This window comes from Bubalus bubalis, chromosome 4 (assembly GCF_019923935.1).
Source record: "Bubalus bubalis isolate 160015118507 breed Murrah chromosome 4, NDDB_SH_1, whole genome shotgun sequence".
In the NCBI taxonomy this organism is placed as follows: Eukaryota; Metazoa; Chordata; class Mammalia; order Artiodactyla; family Bovidae; genus Bubalus; species Bubalus bubalis.
In genome coordinates this window covers 16239310-16256738 of record NC_059160.1, presented here as the reverse complement: position 1 = coordinate 16256738, position 17429 = coordinate 16239310, and the positions used below count along the sequence as shown (strand labels likewise).

Sequence of the window (17429 nt, the reverse complement as noted above, 5' to 3'; positions counted from 1 at the left end):
TTTCTTTTTCTGCCTCTTTTTCCATCTCCATCCCAGTGTTTGGTAGGTAGAAAAGTCAAGAGCAACTCTGGCTGCCGTGTTGGAGGGTCACGTGGGCCACTCTTGTCATGTACTTTACCACAGATGCATGTTTGCTCAGAATTTCCACATTTTCACAGACGAAATAGACTATGTGGCTGACCCAGAGAGGAAAGTGAAATTGAAAAGGCTAGGGGATGGAGAAGGAAATGACAACCCACTTCAATATTCTTGCCTGGGAAATGCCACGGACAGAGGAGCCTGGAGGGCTACAGTCCATGGGGTCGCAGGGGTCAGACACGACAGCCACCACCACCACTGGGGGTGGATGTCTGGCACCACGGTTCCATCTGCTGTGGTTCCCACTTTGAAGATGTTTCCAACAGCTCCTTGTTTTGTGCACTTCCATCCTCTAAAACTAAGTGGAATTAATATTAAAGGTGTAAACATTGTAAGTATTCAATAAACCACTTTTTTTTTTTTTACCAAATCTCCATCTTTTAATGGTTGATACCTCGAGTTTTGAAACAAAACTGTTATATTTGTTTCCATTATATTTAAAATATTCAGAAGTAAACTAAATTATCATGAAAAAAATAGAAAAGGCTAGGGGACACAGACCAGGAGTGACAGCTAGAGGTTTATTTTGCCCAGCAGGTAAAAGGCCGAGAGAGGACTTCACAACCGGGAGGAAGCGATTGCCGGGTCAACTGATCCCTTCCAGGTGGCTCAGGTCTCAGGGGAATGAACATACTTTTCCTCAAAGAGCCTAAGTAACTGAGAAATTAGGAGATGATCTGGTCATGCACACATGCTGAGTCTCTTCATTTGTGTACGACTCTGTGCGACGCTATGGACTTTAGCCCACCAGGCTCCTCTGTCTATGGGATTCTTCAGGCAAGAACACTGGAGGAGGCTGCCATGCCCTCTTCCAGGGGATCTTCCCAACCCTGGTACTGAAACCATGTTTCAGGTCTCTGCATTGGCAGGCAGGTTCTTTACCATTAGTGTGCACCTGGGAAACCCCAGAGCTTGGGTCTCGGGGGTCCTGTCTTCAGTCTCCCTAAGTGACTCCATCATGCATCTCCAGTGGCTTAAGTCCCACTGCCAACACAGACCTCCAACCCTGATGACTCTCAAGGACTTCTCTGGCAGTCCAGTGGTTAAGACTCCCCCTTCCAATCTAGAGGGTGCAGGTTTGATCCCTGGTCATTCCTGTTCGGGGAACCAAGATCCCACATACCGAAGGGTACAGCCAAAAATTAAAATGAATAAATTAAAAAACCATTGAAAACAACAACAACAAAAACCCTGATGACTCTCAAATTCACACCTCCAGTGCCTGCTTCACTCCTGAGCACAATCATGACTCCAATTCTCTTCTGTCTTCTCTCCCTGGATCCTCCACAGTGCCTCAACCCCACACCTTCCAACTGCAGTTCCTTCGTTTTTCTATTTCAGTTAAAGGTCCTGTTCTCCACCCATTCATTCATGTCAAATGGTCATCTGAGACATGGCTTCTTCTTTCCCTCCCTAGATCCCTCACATTTCACTTTCTAAAGATTCCTTGAGCTTCTTTTCTTCTCTCCAAGCCCAGTCTTGCCCCTGCTCCAGAGGTCAACATCACTCACTTGACTTTAAGCTTAATTCATTTGGGTTTTCAGTCATGATTTAAGAATTTTTGGATCTTCATACCTACCTTGGTATATGGTGTATTGTAGCTCAGAAATGTTTGCTGAAATGTATAAACTGCCTTCTACCCAAAATACAAATAGACTGTTGTCATCTCCCTCCATAAAACCTCCTGATAGCTTCCCCAGGCCAATGATAAAGTCCAGAAGTAAATATGGCTCTTCAAGATCTGGTCCCTTTTAACCTCTGTAGCCTTGGTTCTCACCAAGTTTCCCTCAAAAGTTTTGCTTGGAGCCTACCTCTGTGCCTTTGCTTTTTTCTTTTTAAAATTTATTTTATTTTTTGGCCACTCTGCACAGCATGTGGGGTCTTAGTTCCCCAACCAGAGGTGGAACCCATGCCCCCTGCATTGAACCTTGAAGTCTTAACCACTGGACGGCCAGAGGAGTCCCAATGCCTTTGCTTTGATCTTATCTTCAACCTAAAATGGTCTCCTGGGGACTTCCTGGCAGACCAGTGGTTAAGGCCCCATGCTTCCAATGCAGTGGGTGTGGTTTTGATCCGTAGTCTTGGAACTAAGGTCCCACATGAACATGGGGTGGCTCCCCCCAAAAAATTAGAATACTCTCCTGGCTGCCCTGCCACAGTTCCCAAGCCACCCTCTCCCTTTTCTGAACCACCTTTCCCCTTTGAATGTACATCTTTATCTTTCTATGGTGGCTTTCATCCCTGGATTATCATTGACTCCATGTTGGCCACCTCACTGGGGCTGTGAACCCTGCTGAGCAGAGACCATGTCTTATTTGTCTTTCATCCCCAGCACCTTGCACTGTGCTTGGCACATAGTAGGAGCTCCATAAATGTTTATTGACAGGAACTACCACTCAGGCTTCCCGTGTGGCTCAGCCGGTAAAGAATCTGCCTGCAATGTGGGAGACCCTGGGTTTTGATCCGTGGGTAGGGAAGATCCCCTGGAGAAGGGAAAGGCTACCAACTCCAGTATTCTGGCCTGGAGAATCCCATGGACTATCCATTGGGTCGAAAAGAGTTGGACACAACTGAGTGACTTTCACTTTCAGTTTTCACCACACAGGTAGCACAAACTTCAATCCTTAAAGCCCATGTTAATCATGAGATACATGGCCTCCTTAGGGATGGCTCCTTGAAATGATCAAGGGACAACAGGAAGTTGTTAAGACTTAAAACTCCAGTGCTCATGCCAACCATTAATATTAGCATATCTACCCAAGGTGATCCAACATCTCATATCTGATAGTCAAACTAGCCTCAGGATTCCTGTATTCCTGTCACCCTCCTCCGCCTCAGGTGGCTCAATTCTAAAGAGAAGACTGTGGGACTTCCCTAGTGGTCCAGTGGTTAAGACTCTGCGATTTCAAAGCAAGGGGGTGTAGGTTTGATCCCTCATCAGGGAACTAAGATGCCACATGCCCTGGCCATAAAATAAAATACATAGATTAAAAAAATAATAGTAAAGAGAAGACCGTCCACTCAGTCACCCTGTGTAGCCACTTGGTCAGGATCACAATTTCAGCCAGACGTAATTTCCATATGTTCTCAAGCCTGTCCTGATACAGAATGGTCATTTATTTCTCATTCAGATTGCCCAGATCAAAACAAAAACAAAAACCTGGAGTCACTTAAAAATTTTGTTTATTTTTATTTTATTTATTTTTGGCTATGCCTCATGGCTTGTAGAGAATCTTAGTTCTCCGGCCAGGGATTGAACCTGGGACCACAGTAGTGAAAGCTCTGAATTCTAACAGCTGGAAAGTAAAAAATGAAAGTGTTAGTTGTTCAGTTGTGTCTGACTTTTTGTGACCCCATGGACTGTATCCCGCCAGGCTCCTCTGTCCTTGGGATTCTCCAGGCAAGAATACTGAAGTGGGTTGCTATGCTCTCCTCCAAGGAATCTTGCCAACCCAGGGATTGAACCCACGTCTCTTATGTTGCCTGCATTGGGAGGCGAGTTCTTTACCACTATTGCAACCTGGGAAGCCTCACACAGTAGGTATTCAATAAATATTTGTTAAGTGGACATGGATATAAAACAAACTGAAAAGATGGGCTTAAAAAACTGTTCATAAGCCATTTTTCAATCTCATTCTGATCTGGTGTCCACTATACAACTCACTCTGTCTTCCTGGGGCAACTTAATGCTCAATGTCAGGATTTATCTCCCTCCTCCAATACACATACACACATACACTCAGTCACACCCATCCATGTTAGCTCAAGTTGGAATCCAGTGTCCCGTAAGTCTACCATCACCCCATCCTCACTCTGCTCCAGAAGCCAGCTGCCCTGGGATTGTTCCAGATGCCAGACCTCACATCTGACAAGGGCACTTTTCTGACCTAGATCTCCCCTCTGAGCTTCCCTAGCGGCTTAAATGGTAAAGATTCCATCTGCGGGAGACCTGGGTTCGGGTTGGGAAGATCCCCTGGAGAAGGAGATGGCAACCCATTCCAGTATTAGTGCCTGGAGAATCCCACGGACAGAGGAGCCTGGTGGGCTACAGCCCATGGGGTCACAATGAGTCTGACATGACTGAGCAACTAACACTTTCTTTCCCCTCTCAAGGACATCCCGACTTTGGCTTCATCACATAAAGCAGTGAGGAGAAACTGTTTCTCTTCCTCCCAACAATGGTTATCCCCTTCGAGTTGAGCCTCACCCAGGACTGGGCCCACCCTCCCTCCTACATTTTATCATCTACAGGAAACTCTGATGACTGAGGAATTTCTGTTCATCAGAGTTTACGGGACAGAGACATATTTAAGAAAGGAAGGAAGGAGGGATGAAGGGAAGGACAGAAAGAAGGAAGAAAGGAAGAGAAGGCAGTGAGTGGGGGAGGGAAGGGAAGGAATAGGAAGGTGACAGAGAAGGAAAACAGATACAAACTGTCTGGACAGAAAGGTTGCTTGTAAAATTACATTCCTTCAATTCTTGGAGTAGATGGCTGCCTATATAATCCATTGCTGAGCATGATGAGAATGAATTCTTGCATCTCCTCCTTCATCCCCACCTCTTCAAAGCTTTCTTTTTAACCTGAGAGAAAGCCTAGGTTTAGAGCTTTGTGTCATAGATGGATGCTAAACTGTCATTTGTAATTATTCTTAGGGGAGGTGATTGATTAAAAATCATGCAAAAGTAAAAATGACTGATATCAGGGTTGTTGTTTTTTTTTTTGCTGTGCCTTGTGGCATACTGGATCCTTAGTTCCCTGACCAGAGATGGGACCCATGGCCACTGGAGTGAAAACAGAGTCTTAACCACTGGATGGCTAGTGAAGTCCCCAGTATCAGATTCTTAAGTCTTGGAAGGAAGAAGAAAAAGAGCTCTACTAGGCACCTTCCCCAATGGCTCAGTGGAAAAGAATCTGTCTGCAGTACATGAGCGGAGAAGGCAATGGCAACCTACTCCAGTAGTCTTGGCCAGAAAATCCCATGGACGGAGGGGCCTGGTGGGCTGCAGTCCATGGCGTCGCTAGGAGTCGGACACGACTGAGCGGCTTCACTTTCACTTTTCACTTGCATGCATTGGAGAAGGAAACGGCAACCCACTCCAGTGTTCTTGCCTGCAGAATCCCAGGGACGGGGGAGCCTAGTGGGCTGCCGTCTATGGGGTTGCACAGAGTCGGACACGACTGAAGCGACTTAGCAGCAGCAGCAGCAGCAGTACATGAGACATTGGAGACACAGATTCAATTCCTGGGTTAGGAAGATCCCCTGGAGGAGGAAATGGCAACCTACTCCAGTATTCTTGCCTGAAAAATCCCATGGACGGAGGAGCCTGGTGGGCTACAGTCTATGGGGTTGCAAAGAGTTGGACATGACTTGGCGACTAAACAACACGGAACACCAAGCAATGGAAGAAGACGGAAGGAGAAGGCTAGACTAGCTGCATCTCCTATCCAACTCTGGGTAGGTTGGACATGATGAAACCGGGACGGAGATGCTGGAAGGTGAGGCCCACACTTCACTAAGTTTGGACTGCAGAACTCTCACAGGGACAACTCTTAACCACTTGTCACACTGCTTTTGTTTGGAGGAAAGAGGAAAGGGGCACTGGCATGGTGGGCTGTTCAGAGATAGAGCATTTGGAAGACAAAAGGTTTTACTAAGTCTATTCCCCAGAAATATCAATGGAAAACACATTTTCTTTTATTCTATCTTTGGCTTTGCCAGTATGCCAGCTTCTAATTTCTCTGTCTCTGTTCCCCTCTGTTGCCACTATTGTTTTTGTTTTTTCCTCTCTCTTTAATAATAATCAAGTCCAAAGATACCTGAGAAGCCCCACTGGTACCACCTTTTCCTGAGTCACCAGGGAGCAACCCCTCTTCCTCTCCAGGGAAGTGCTGGAGATGGGAACAAGTCTTTCTGGCTGTCAGGCCCACTGAGCACGAACGTGGCTAGTGGCCAGTGTAAAGAACCAGGCGAGCTGGCGTCCGGATGAGTCCAGTCTAAAGTCCAGCCTGGACAGCCCAAATCCCTGGTCACCCAGGGGGAGGGCCCTTCTCTCCAGTTGGGCCGGATTTTGTGCAATACATTTAGTATGTCAAAGTGTCAGCTTTTGGCCTTCGAGTCAGGTCTCCTGGGCCTGTTCGCAACTCTGCCCCCTCGGTGAGTTTGGTGAACCGGGAGCTCTCTTCTCCCTCGACCTACCTAGCAACCTGCCTGACTAGAGGCAAGAAAGATCAGTGCGGACTGGGAGCTCCTGAGGATACTCAGAGAAAAGAAAGGGGAGGCTGGCATTCAATGAAAAGATTTCAGAACACTCTCCCCAGTCTGACTCCTCACAGCAGGGTAACTGGGGGTGGCGGGGGTGGGGGGTGGGGGGTGGTCTCTAGGGCCCCGCCAACGCCAGTTCCCCAGGGGCTGCAGTTCCAGCCCGGCCGAAGGGCGCCATCTGGCGGCCAGACCCCTAGCCTGGATCCTCCGTGCCCCAGCCCGAGTTCCCGAAACCAGAGGAAGACCTGGGTAGCACTGTCACCTCCTCCCGCTACGTCACTCCGAGGACGCCGCCCCGGCCTGGAACGCGCCTCCTCCCGAGGGGACTGGCCCCAGCGCCTCCCCCGCAGAATTGCCGTCCTTCCTCCCGCTCGGGATGAACGCTTCCCTGGTAGAAATCTGCTGAAAGCTCTCCCCAGGGATCCGCCCCACCTCGTCACCCACTGAGAGCCTGCCCTGTCCGGGGGAATCTGCCCCCGTCCTCTTCCCTCCTCTTCCTCTCCCGGCGATGGACTCCGCTGCTCCTTCCCCTGCACCCTGACAGGGAGCCTCCTTGGGGCCACAGACCCCAAGTCTAGGTTACTAACGAGGCCTCCGCTCCCCGAGTCCCAGAGGACCCCGAGGCCCCCAGCAGCTAGGCCTGGGAGCCGGCCCTGCGTGCGCCCCACGCCCGCCGGTGGGCGGAGCTCCGCAGGCCCGGCCTGGGGTGGGCTGTCCCGTCGTGACGTCACTTCCGTCCGGGCCTGGCTGGGGTTCGGGCTCCGTGGGCCGACGGGCGGGGGGTGCACGGAGGTGGCAGCTGTGAGAGGAGGCGGTGCGGGAGGCCGAGGAGCTCACGCCCGGACCAGTACAGCGTCCCGGGCCGCTAGCCCCGATCCTGTCGCGCACGAGAGGCGAGACCGGCCGGATGGGCCGCTGAGCCCGGACCGGGGACCGGTGAGGCTCGAGCGGAGCGGGCAGCCGGTTCGGGGCGGGAGCGGCCCGCCGGGCTGCAGGGTCCCCGGGAGCCTGGGATGCGGGGAGGGGAGCGGGTCAAGCCTGCCTCTCCTGCTCACCTGGCAGGAAAGCAGGGTTCGGGGTGAGGGGGCCAGGCGCCAGGCACGATGAGGCCCACCCGGGGAGGTCTGGCGGCGGCCGGGGTGTGAGGAGGGAGCGGAGTGTTTGGGGTCATTTATGGGGCGGGTGTAGGGGGCGGCACTTGAGATTCGCATCCGGAAAGGTGGCGTCGGGGGTTGGGGGAGTGTGCCTTTGGCGGTGGCTTTGGGAAGAGGATGGCTCTGAGTGGGGGAAGCAGAAAACAGGCTCGGGAAAATTTTCCACGGTCCTCCTTCGGAGAGAGGGTTAAGAGCTCTGCTCTCCCTAGAGGCTGATGTTGAACACCTGGAGAAGGGTCTCCCTGGAGTTTGGGGGCCAGTTACAGTGTTTGGAAGGGACCACGCTCTGAGCGGGTGTGCAAAAAGCCTGGCCGCTTCCAACCTTTGAGCCTCCACATCTTCACAGTGTGGAGCTCCCTGGAGCTGAAATCAGGATGTTCCGCTTCATGAGGGACGTGGAGCCCGAGGACCCCATGTTCCTGATGTGAGTATCACCTCCCCTCTTGCTCCAGAGCACACATCCGTCCACTTCAGTCTCTGAGCGGTTGAGACAGACACCTGGGCTCCTGTTGTGGGCTCGGATCAAACCTGGGTGGCCACTCTAAGCTCCAGCTTAGTCTTGGAGGGGATGTCTGTGCCGCTGGTTCCCTATGGCTCTTTTCTTTGGGGGGAGGGGGAGCGGGGAGGTGCTGACTGCTGCCCCTTCTGCCATCTGCTCTGTACTCTCCCTGCACAGGGACCCCTTTGCCATTCACCGTCAGCACATGAACCGGATGTTGTCAGGGGGGTTTGGATATAGCCCCTTCCTCAGCATCACAGATGGCAATCTGCCAGGGACCCGGCCTGCCAGCCGCAGGATGCAGGTAATGGTGCTGCCACAGACCTGAGACTCGAGGAAAGGTGGGAGGGTGGTTAATGCAGTGCTTCATTTTTTTTGCATGCTGGCTGACTTAGCAAGTGGCATGCTTTCTAGGAGTGGGAAAAGGGGTGTGGAAGACAGGCTTTGTGATGCTCCTTTGAGAGGAGGATGGAAAAAAGCAAGGGAGGCCATGGGCTTGGTTTGGGAGGGTGAGGTCGCATGTGGCCTCTGATTTCTATTCCTGACATGTTCCCGTAGGCTGGGGCTGTCTCCCCTTTTGGAATGCTGGGAATGGTAAGTCTTCATCTCCCTGCATCCTTCCATCTCAGACATGCTCTGTAACCCTTAGATATTAGTTCCAAATTTGTCTCTCTGAAATATAGGCTAATGGGTAACCCTAGAGTCTTCACGTGCTCACAGATCTCCGGGCCTGCTGTGTGCTGAGTCCTGTGAGCTGATGAAGCTAACTACTGACTCCTGTGCTTCTAGGAGTCATGCCCATTAGGGAGATATAATTGCCTGGCAAGATGTCTTCCTTTGAGGAGGAAGGTGCTGTTGGAGGGCCAACTAGAGATGATGTGTAGCAGATTTTTTTACAGCTTCAGAAACAACCCCTTTATAGGTTAGACTCCAGTAACACAGACTTGCTTCTTAAAAGTAGGAGGAAATAGGTCAGGCAGGCAGGAAAAAGATGGGATCCTAGTAGCCACAGAGCCTGAGGAGGAGGGCGGGGTGGGTGGGAAGAGAAGTGTGGAGAGAGGCACACTTGTTCTGCTCCTGCTCATGAGGAATGAGGAAGAGCCGCTGCCAGATGTGAAGGGAGGGGAGAGAGGGACCATGCAGCCAGGTGGCCTATGGGAGCCTGAATTCGGCAACCTGACTCAGTTTCTTTCTGCTCCAGTCAGGCGGCTTCATGGACATGTTCGGGATGATGAACGACATGATCGGCAACATGGTGAGAGTCTTGTGTCCCGCCTCCCCTGGCGAGTCCCTGGAGGTGGGTGTGGGGAAGGCTGTGCTCACAGAGGCCTGCAGGCTGGATAAGACGGCCAGACCCGGAGAGCGCAGGGGTCCTGAGTGGGAAGCAGCGGCGGGCATCTCATGAAATGGGCAGTTAAGGCTTGGTCTCTCCAGGTCTGCCTGGCTTATTGTTGGACTCAGAGGGATTGGGGGGGTGATGGTGAGTCCTCACGTTTGCTTCGGGGCTGCAGGGAGGGATCCCTGCTCCAGAAGCCAGGCCCTGCCCACTCAGCCTTGCGGTTCCCTTCCCTCCCCAGGAGCACATGACAGCCGGAGGCAATTGCCAGACCTTCTCCTCCTCCACTGTCATCTCCTACTCCAACACCGGCGACGGGGCCCCCAAGGTCTACCAAGAGACGTCAGAGATGCGCTCGGCCCCAGGGGGGGTGAGTTGGAGGGCTCCTCCTATCCCAGGGAGGCACAGTCGGGTGGCCTGGCTAGCTCTTTTCAAGAGGAGGTCTTGGGTGGTGTTTCCGGGCTGGCATAGCCAGGTTTGGAAGGATCCACTGAGCATGTGGCTCTCTACCTCCCCCAGATCCGGGAGACCCGGCGGACCGTGCGCGACTCTGACAGCGGGCTGGAGCAGATGTCCATCGGGCATCACATCCGGGACCGGGCTCACATCCTCCAGCGCTCCCGAAACCACCGCACGGGAGACCAGGAGGAGCGGCAGGACTATATCAACCTGGACGAGAGTAAGCCCCCTTCCGGCTCCAGCCTGCCGGCTTCCTGCCACCAGCCCCTAACCCCCTTCTCGTGAGCTGAGAAATGGCAGCTTTTTCTCCCTGCTTCGATCCCTAGGTTGGGAAGATCCCCTGGAGAAGGAAATGGCAACCCACTCCAGTATTCTTGCCTGGGAAAATCCCATGGACAGAGGAGCCTGGTGGGCTACGGTCCATGGGGTTGCAAAGAGTCAGTCACGACTGAGCCCTCATGCATGCTCCCTAGCTCTGTACGTGTTTCTTGGGCAACATTATGGATGAGCTCCATGTTCTTCACTTACTCAGGGCCTCTTTGTCAGCTTAGGGCTAAGTCAGTGCAGGAGATGGCCTCACCGGGGAGGGCAAACTCTTGTCACCTAAGTCAGATATTGATAGTAATCTACCCTATTCCATCAGTGTCTTCCTTTCTCATCTTTATTTCTTTCAAATCAGCCAACATTTATTAAATACAGTGTGTATGGGATTATGCTCCTTAACTAAGTATCCATTCCTGATTTCCTGCTCGTGGCTTCAGGAAACCATGATGAATCCAACTTCCCCTCTCCCCTCCCCCCGCCTCCCTGCCCCAAGGCCTTTCAGCCTTGGGTTTTGGTCTCAGACCCTGTGGCTCAAGCCTGCATCGGGCAGGGGTCTGCCTGGGAAGTGGGGTGATAACTCAGGTGCCCTGTGTGGTCTCCATGTCCTCTTCAGGCGAGGCCGCGGCGTTTGATGATGAGTGGCGGAGAGAGACTTCCCGATTCCGGCAGCAACGCCCTCTGGAATTTCGGAGGCACGAGGCTTCCGGGGGTGGAGGACGAAGGGCTGAGGGGCCTCCCCGCCTGGCTATACAGGGAACCGAGGACTCCCCATCCCGACAGTCGCGCCGCTACGACTGGTGAGGGCCCTGGGCCCTCGGCCTCTCTTGTATCTCTTGTAAGTACCAAGGGGTGGGCAGGGACAGGAGGGGGCGAGGCGTGTAATGTGAGCATCACTCAGCCTTGAGGCAGAAGCAGCCTAGGTACCCAGCAACCACCACCTTGGATGGTAGAAGAGGTTGGTTTTTTTGGTGGTTTTTTTTTTGTATTTATTTAAAAATTTTTAAAATTTTGGCTGTTATCAAGTTTTAGTTGTAGCATGTGGGATCTAATTCCCTGACCAGAGATCAAACCCAGGTCCCCTGCGTTGGGAGTGCAGAGCCTTAGCCACTGAACCACCAGGGAAGTCCCTTAATGTTTATTTATTTTGACTGCACCAGGTCTTAGGTTGTGGCCTGTGGGATCTAGTTTCCTAACCAGGGATGACACCCGGGCCCCCCTGCATTGGGAACACAGAGTCCTAGCCACTGGACCACCTGGGAAGCCCCCAAGTAGAATTCTAATTGGTACAGAAAGACAGAACTTCTGGCTTCTGTATCTTGTCTTCCTTTTAATTTGTGTGTTTCTGTTTCCCATCCCAGGTACAAGCTGAGAGGCTGAGACGTCATCCCCTGAGATAACTTTTCCTCTTCAACTCCCACTCCCAATTTAATATTAAATTAACAGGCAAGCTGGCCCCAGCCCCTCCCTGGGGGTCTCAGGGAGAACCTTTCACTGCCCCTTTTCCTTTCCTCCTTTAACCTCTTTACCAGGATGACTTGATTTTTCACTTTGCTACTCCATCTCTGAATCTCCCTCCCTTCCTTGTTCTACTCCTGCCATGCATTGAAGGGGCTTTGAGGGTGAGCTCTGGGTTTAGGGGCCCCAGCGACCCTGGCTCTCTGCCCACCTCCTCCTTGGATCCCCTACTGTAGGGGCCACAGCCCTCGTCCAGGGCTGTGTGTGGAGGGAGAGGACCTGTCCCCAGCCCTTTCTCCCTTCCAACCCGCTTCACATCACAAAGGTCTTCCCCACACCCTCTCTGCCTTTATTTTTTGATTTGTGCAACTTGTAACTAGGTGTTTATGAAATAAAGGAGAATGGAAAAAAGACCAAGTAGGCATCTGGCTTTACTTTTTTTTTCTTTTAATGTATTTTATTGAAGTATAGTTGATTTATGGTGTTGTGTCTGGCTTTGTTGATCTCTTCCGTGTTCAGTTTCAACCCTCCTGTCTCCTAGTCACCTTGTGTTTAGTCGCTGAGTTGTGTCCAGCTCTTTGCAACCCCATGAACTGTTTTCCAGGCAAGAATACTGGAGTGGGTTGCCATTTCCTTCTCTAGTCGCCTTACCTTCCCTCTATCTCCGTGTGTGGCCTTCTTAACTCGTTCACGCCCAGCACCGCAGTGGTCCCGCAGTGGGGCTGTCAGTGCTTCATGAGAAGCAGCGATGCGTGTGGCCAGGCTGGGTTGGGGGTGAGACTGAGGGTGACTGTCCTGCAGGCTTCCTCGCTTTTGAGGGGGTGGCAGGGCACACCTGTAGGTGTCTGACAAGTTTTCTGCCCCTTGTCGCTTGGGCATTTCTCGCCTGGACTGTGGGCAGGAACACTTGGGGTACAGAGCAGGAAGGACCCCGCTCCAGTCTTCAAACGGGAGGAACTCGAGGCAGCAGTGTTCTTCAAAACCTCCAGCCCCAGTTGTTGAGAATTTGAGCCCAGGGAAGAAAATTAGCCTGGAACCTGAGCAGCTCTGGACCAGCTTGAGAAGCTCTAAGACATTCGCTCCTGCTTGACCTGGCTCAGCAAATGGGTCACCCTGTCCCTCCCGGGAACTCACCAGTGATGGAGAGTGTCTGTGAGAGTCTGAGGGCGGTTTCTGCTTTATAAACATCTGCTGGCCTTGTCAGTTGATAAATCAAAGGTAAAAACAGCACCGGGTCCTCTCTGGGAAGGAGATTTTCCCGTGTCCTTGACAGGCAAACAGATTGAAGCAGATTTATCCAGACACACAATGGGCAGACGAAGGTGAGCTCGTCAGCAACCAAGCACTGACGTCCTGTTCAGATCGGGTACTAAGTCTTAGTCACCCAGCCACTGACGATGCACTTCCAGGGTCAAAGGAACCAACCAGTGATGAATCCAGAAATCCCAGAAGTCAAACAGGAGAGAATTCATTTCCACCTGGGATGCTAAATAGGAGCTCAAAACGTCCCCAGTCCTCAACTTCCAGTGTAAACTGTGCCCTGTCCAGGTTGCCCCTGGTTTCTTCCTCTGGGAGTGGAGGAATTGTCATCAATCTCCTGAGGAGGCAGCAGGTGAAAGAGCATGGGAATGTAGAAGGAGCCCCCTGCTCCTTGGCTCAGCTCTGCCACCAGCCCAGCCATGTGGCCTTGGGCAAGACCTCCCTTCCCTGGACTGCAGCTGTGGGTGTCCCTTCTCACTCCAACGTCTCAGGCTGCAGCTCAAGCCCAACCTCTCAACCTGATTCCTGCTCCAGTGCCCACGCTCTTGGGCGCAGTTCTGAGTGGGGGCTGGAGCAGGCCAAGGGTTGCCCTGGTTTCTATCCAGGTGAGTCATCCAGGGTTTCACAAGCATTGCCGTTTGGGTCCTGGCTTCAAGCACATGAATAAATCAATTTTCACCCCTGCTCCCAGCTCCTGGGTGATGACCACCCTGCAAACCCAGCTCATATTTGCAAGCCCTGTGATGGTATTCTTCAGCTAAGATACATGGTGGGAAACTAGGCACTAGCAAAATTGAATGAAATGCCCTAAAACCAGCCCCCTGGCACTTTCCTGACCTGTCTGCCATAGCAGGTGAGGGTCAGGGAGCAGGAAAGCACTCAGGAGGAATGCTGATGTTTCATTTCCGGGTCAGCTCTTTGAAATGGCTCAGTCGCCATGACCCAGCCTCGACCTGCCAGGTGTCCAGAGAATGTGGCCAGACTCACTTGGATGATTTCCTCCACCCGAGAAAATGACAGGGTGGGAGAGTCTGAGACTTGGTGGGAGACTATGAATTAGAGAGAGGGGTGAAATTAGGAGTACAGACCGGCAGGAGCAAGCCTGGGGGAAGAGTCTTCACCTCTCAGAGTTGGTGTCCTGCTTTGTAAAATGGGCCTTTTTCCAGGCCCTATTGGCAGTGGGGACACAGATTCATAGCTCAGAAATATGAGAGTGGGGTGTATGAGTACAGAGGACACGTTTGACTGCGTGAGACAGACGCCTGATTTTGCCCCTGTGACCCTGCCCCTGTCCTGCACCTTTGGTCCACCATCTGATGGCTCAGACAGTACAGAATCTGTCTGCAGTGCAGGAGACCCAGGTTCAATCTCTGGGTCAGGAAGATCCCCTGGAGAAGGAAATGGCAACTCACTCCAGTATACTTGCCTGGAGAATCCCATGGACAGAGGAGCCTGGTGGGCTACAGTCCAGGGGGTCTCAAAGAGTCAGACACCACTAAATCCCTGGTTTCTCCCAGCATCCAGCCCATTCTCCTCATCTGCTCTGTTACCTGCCACCTGGATCGCGTGCAGGGTCTGAACAATTATCCCTGAGATGTCAGTTTTCTCCAGATGGAGACCAACCAGGTGTCTGAAGGTCTGAGGCTAGGAATCTGGACACAGGAAGCTGGAGGATGGGAGAGAAACTGGTGTGAGAAAGGGCCATGGAGTGGGGTTGAGTCTCTAAAAGAAAGAGCAGAAATACTGGGGGAAAGGTCAAGGTGACACTGATGTAGGAAATGGTTTGATGAAAGAAAACAGAGCGACGGCTTCCCTGGTGGCTCAGTGGTAGAGAACCCACCTGACAATGCAGGACACACGTTCGATCCCTAGTCCTGGAAGATCCCACATGCTGCGGATCAAATAAGCCCGTGCACCACAACTTCTGAGCCTGCTCTCTAGAGCCCGGAAACCGCAACTACTGAAGCCCAAGCATCCTAGAGCCCTTGTTCCACAACAAGAGAAGCCACTGGGATGAGAAGCCTCCACACTGCAACTGGAGAGTAGCCCCTGATCACCCCATCTAGAGAAAAAAGGCCCTCACAGCGACTAAGACCCAACACGGCCAAAAATAAATAAATGTGTGCTAAGTCATTTCAGTTGTGTCCGACTCTTTGCAATCCCATGGACTGTAGCCTGCCAGGCTCGTCCGTTCATGGGATTCTCCAGGCAAGAATACTGGGGTGGGTTGCCATGCCCTCCTCCAGGGCATATTCTCAACCTGGGGATCGAACCTGTGTCTCTTTCATCTGCATTGGCAGGCAGTTTCTTTATACTAGTGCCATCTGGGAAGCCCTATAAAATTATTTTAAAAGTTGTATCTTTTAAAAAGAAAGAACAAAGTAAACAAAACTAGAGTCTAAGAAAACCACCGCTGAACTTGATAGCCTAGATTTGGAGTGGGGGCAATTCCCAATTCACAGGGAAGGTGGCACAGATAGACCTTAATTCCAAGCAAAGCCAGTATATGATATAACAGCTTGTGGAGTTGAAAGAGACCTTTGAGATCACCTTCTCTGGATGTTCCCCAAAGTGGCAACTGATCAGAACCACCACCCTAGACTCACTAAAGCAGAATCTCAAGGTTGAAGAGGATTCCAGTGCAGCCTAGCAACAATTACAGATGCCCTCCAAACACCTGCTTCTGCTTCACTGCTTAAGTAACAGGTGACTTGTTGAACCCCATACAGCTACCTAGCAGAATTCAAGAGCCGGGACTCAAAGTCCAGACAGACACAAACCATACTAACGTGCTGTGCGGCATGATTCCCCGTGGGGGTCCTTTAAATAGAACATTCCTTGACTTTTTTTTTTTAATTTCAACTTATAACATTTACCCAAGTCAAAGCATAGTGTTTAAAATGATGGATGCCAGTGGCGCAGTATGTCTGGTTTATTTGTGCTTTTTTTTCAATATTTTTTAACATACAATAAAACTTCTGTGCATGCGTTCTATGAGTTTGAACACTTGCACACTTGTGGAAGCACCACTACTATCAGGATCAAAATAATTCCCTCAGAGGACTTCCCTGGTGGTCCAGTGGTTAAGACTCCAAGCTCCCAGTGCAGGGGCCCTGGGTTCGATCCCTGGTCAGAGAACTAGATCCCACAGGCCGCAACTAAGAGTTCAAAGATCCCGCAGGCTGCAACTAAGACCCGGCACAGTCAAATAAATACATACATAGATATTTCTAAAGAAAGTTCTGTCACCCCAAACCCTCTTCTGCTACTCCTTTGTGGCCACCCCTTTCCCCCAATCTTAACCCTTGGCAACCACTGATGTGTTCATCACTGGTACAAATGCACTATTTCCAGAATGTCATATAATGAAATGATACACAGGCATATGTTGTTTTATTGTGCTTTGCTTTATTTACTTCGCAGATTCTGTTTTTTGGCTTTTTTTTTTTTTTTTTTAACAAATTGAATATTTGTGGAAGCCCAGCACTGAGCAGGGCCATTGGTACCATTTTTTCCGACAGATTTTGCTCACTTCATGTCTCTATGCCATGCTCAGTTGCTTCAGTGTGCCCAACTCTGCGACTGTAGCCTATGGACTGTAGCCTGCCAGGTGTCTCTGTCAATGGGATTCTCCAGGCAAGAATACTGGAGTGGATTGCCATGCCCTCCTCCAAGGGATCTTCTGGACCCAGGGATGGAACACATGTCCCCTCTGGCTCCTGCATTGCATGTGGATTCTTTACTGCTGAGCCACTGGAGAAGGTAATTCTGGCAACATTCAAACTTTCTCGTTATCATTATATTTGCAGAGGTGATCTGTGGCTAGTGAGCTTTTTTAAAGTCTTTATTGAACTTGTTACAATACTGTTTTTTCTTTATGTTTTGGTTTTTTGGCCAAGAATCATGTGGGATCTTAGTTTCCCGACCAGGAATCAAACTCGCATCCCCTGCATTGGGAGGCGAAGTTTTAACCCCTGGACCGCCTGGGAAGACCCCGATCAGTGACCTTTGATGTTACTGTTGCAAAAAGCTTATGACTTGCTGGAGGCCCTGAAGATGGTTAGGATTTTTTAGCGATGAAGCATTTTAAATTAAGGATGAAGCATTTCTAAAGTAACGTATGAAGCACTTTAAAATAAATTTATGTCTAAAATTAATTAACTTTTAGACATAATACCAGTGCACATATAATAGACTATCGTATGGTGAAAACATAATTTTTATGTGCACTGGGAAACCAAAAAATTCATCTGACTCACTCCGGAACCAAACCAGCAATAAAGGTGTTGCTATGCTATGCAACCTTTAGAGAGTGACTCTTACACTCAGCATAAAGCCTTTAAGATGCACTCACGTTGTTGTGTGTATTAATAGCTCACTCCTTCCTACTGCCAAGCGCTGTTTCACTGTGTGTTTATGGTTTGTTCATCCATTCATCTGTCAAAGAACATTCCAGTTGTTTCCAGTTTTTGGCAATTATGAATAGAACTGCCATAAAAAATCATGTACACGTGTGTGAACATGTTTTAGTTTCTTTAGGA

The 17429-nt window shown here is 50.8% G+C and overlaps 1 protein-coding gene across 2 annotated transcripts; it reads left to right on the top strand.

Moving 5' to 3' along the window:
* The first annotated feature begins 6768 nt into the window (after positions 1–6768).
* MLF2 (myeloid leukemia factor 2) lies at positions 6769–12041 on the top strand. 2 transcript variants are annotated; one of them, XM_006065834.4, is made up of 9 exons: positions 6774–7337; positions 7902–7979; positions 8232–8358; positions 8613–8648; positions 9256–9309; positions 9632–9760; positions 9910–10069; positions 10787–11008; positions 11532–12041. In XM_006065834.4, the coding sequence occupies exons 2-8, from the start codon at positions 7930–7932 to the stop codon at positions 10972–10974; spliced, it is 744 nt and encodes a 247-aa protein (XP_006065896.1). In that variant the 5' UTR covers positions 6774–7337; positions 7902–7929; the 3' UTR covers positions 10975–11008; positions 11532–12041. The 2 variants fall into 2 exon arrangements, with proteins under 2 accessions (XP_025138893.1, XP_006065896.1); XM_025283108.3 differs by lacking the exon at positions 8613–8648 and having other exon boundaries at positions 6769–7337.
* Positions 12042–17429: the final 5388 nt, after the last annotated feature.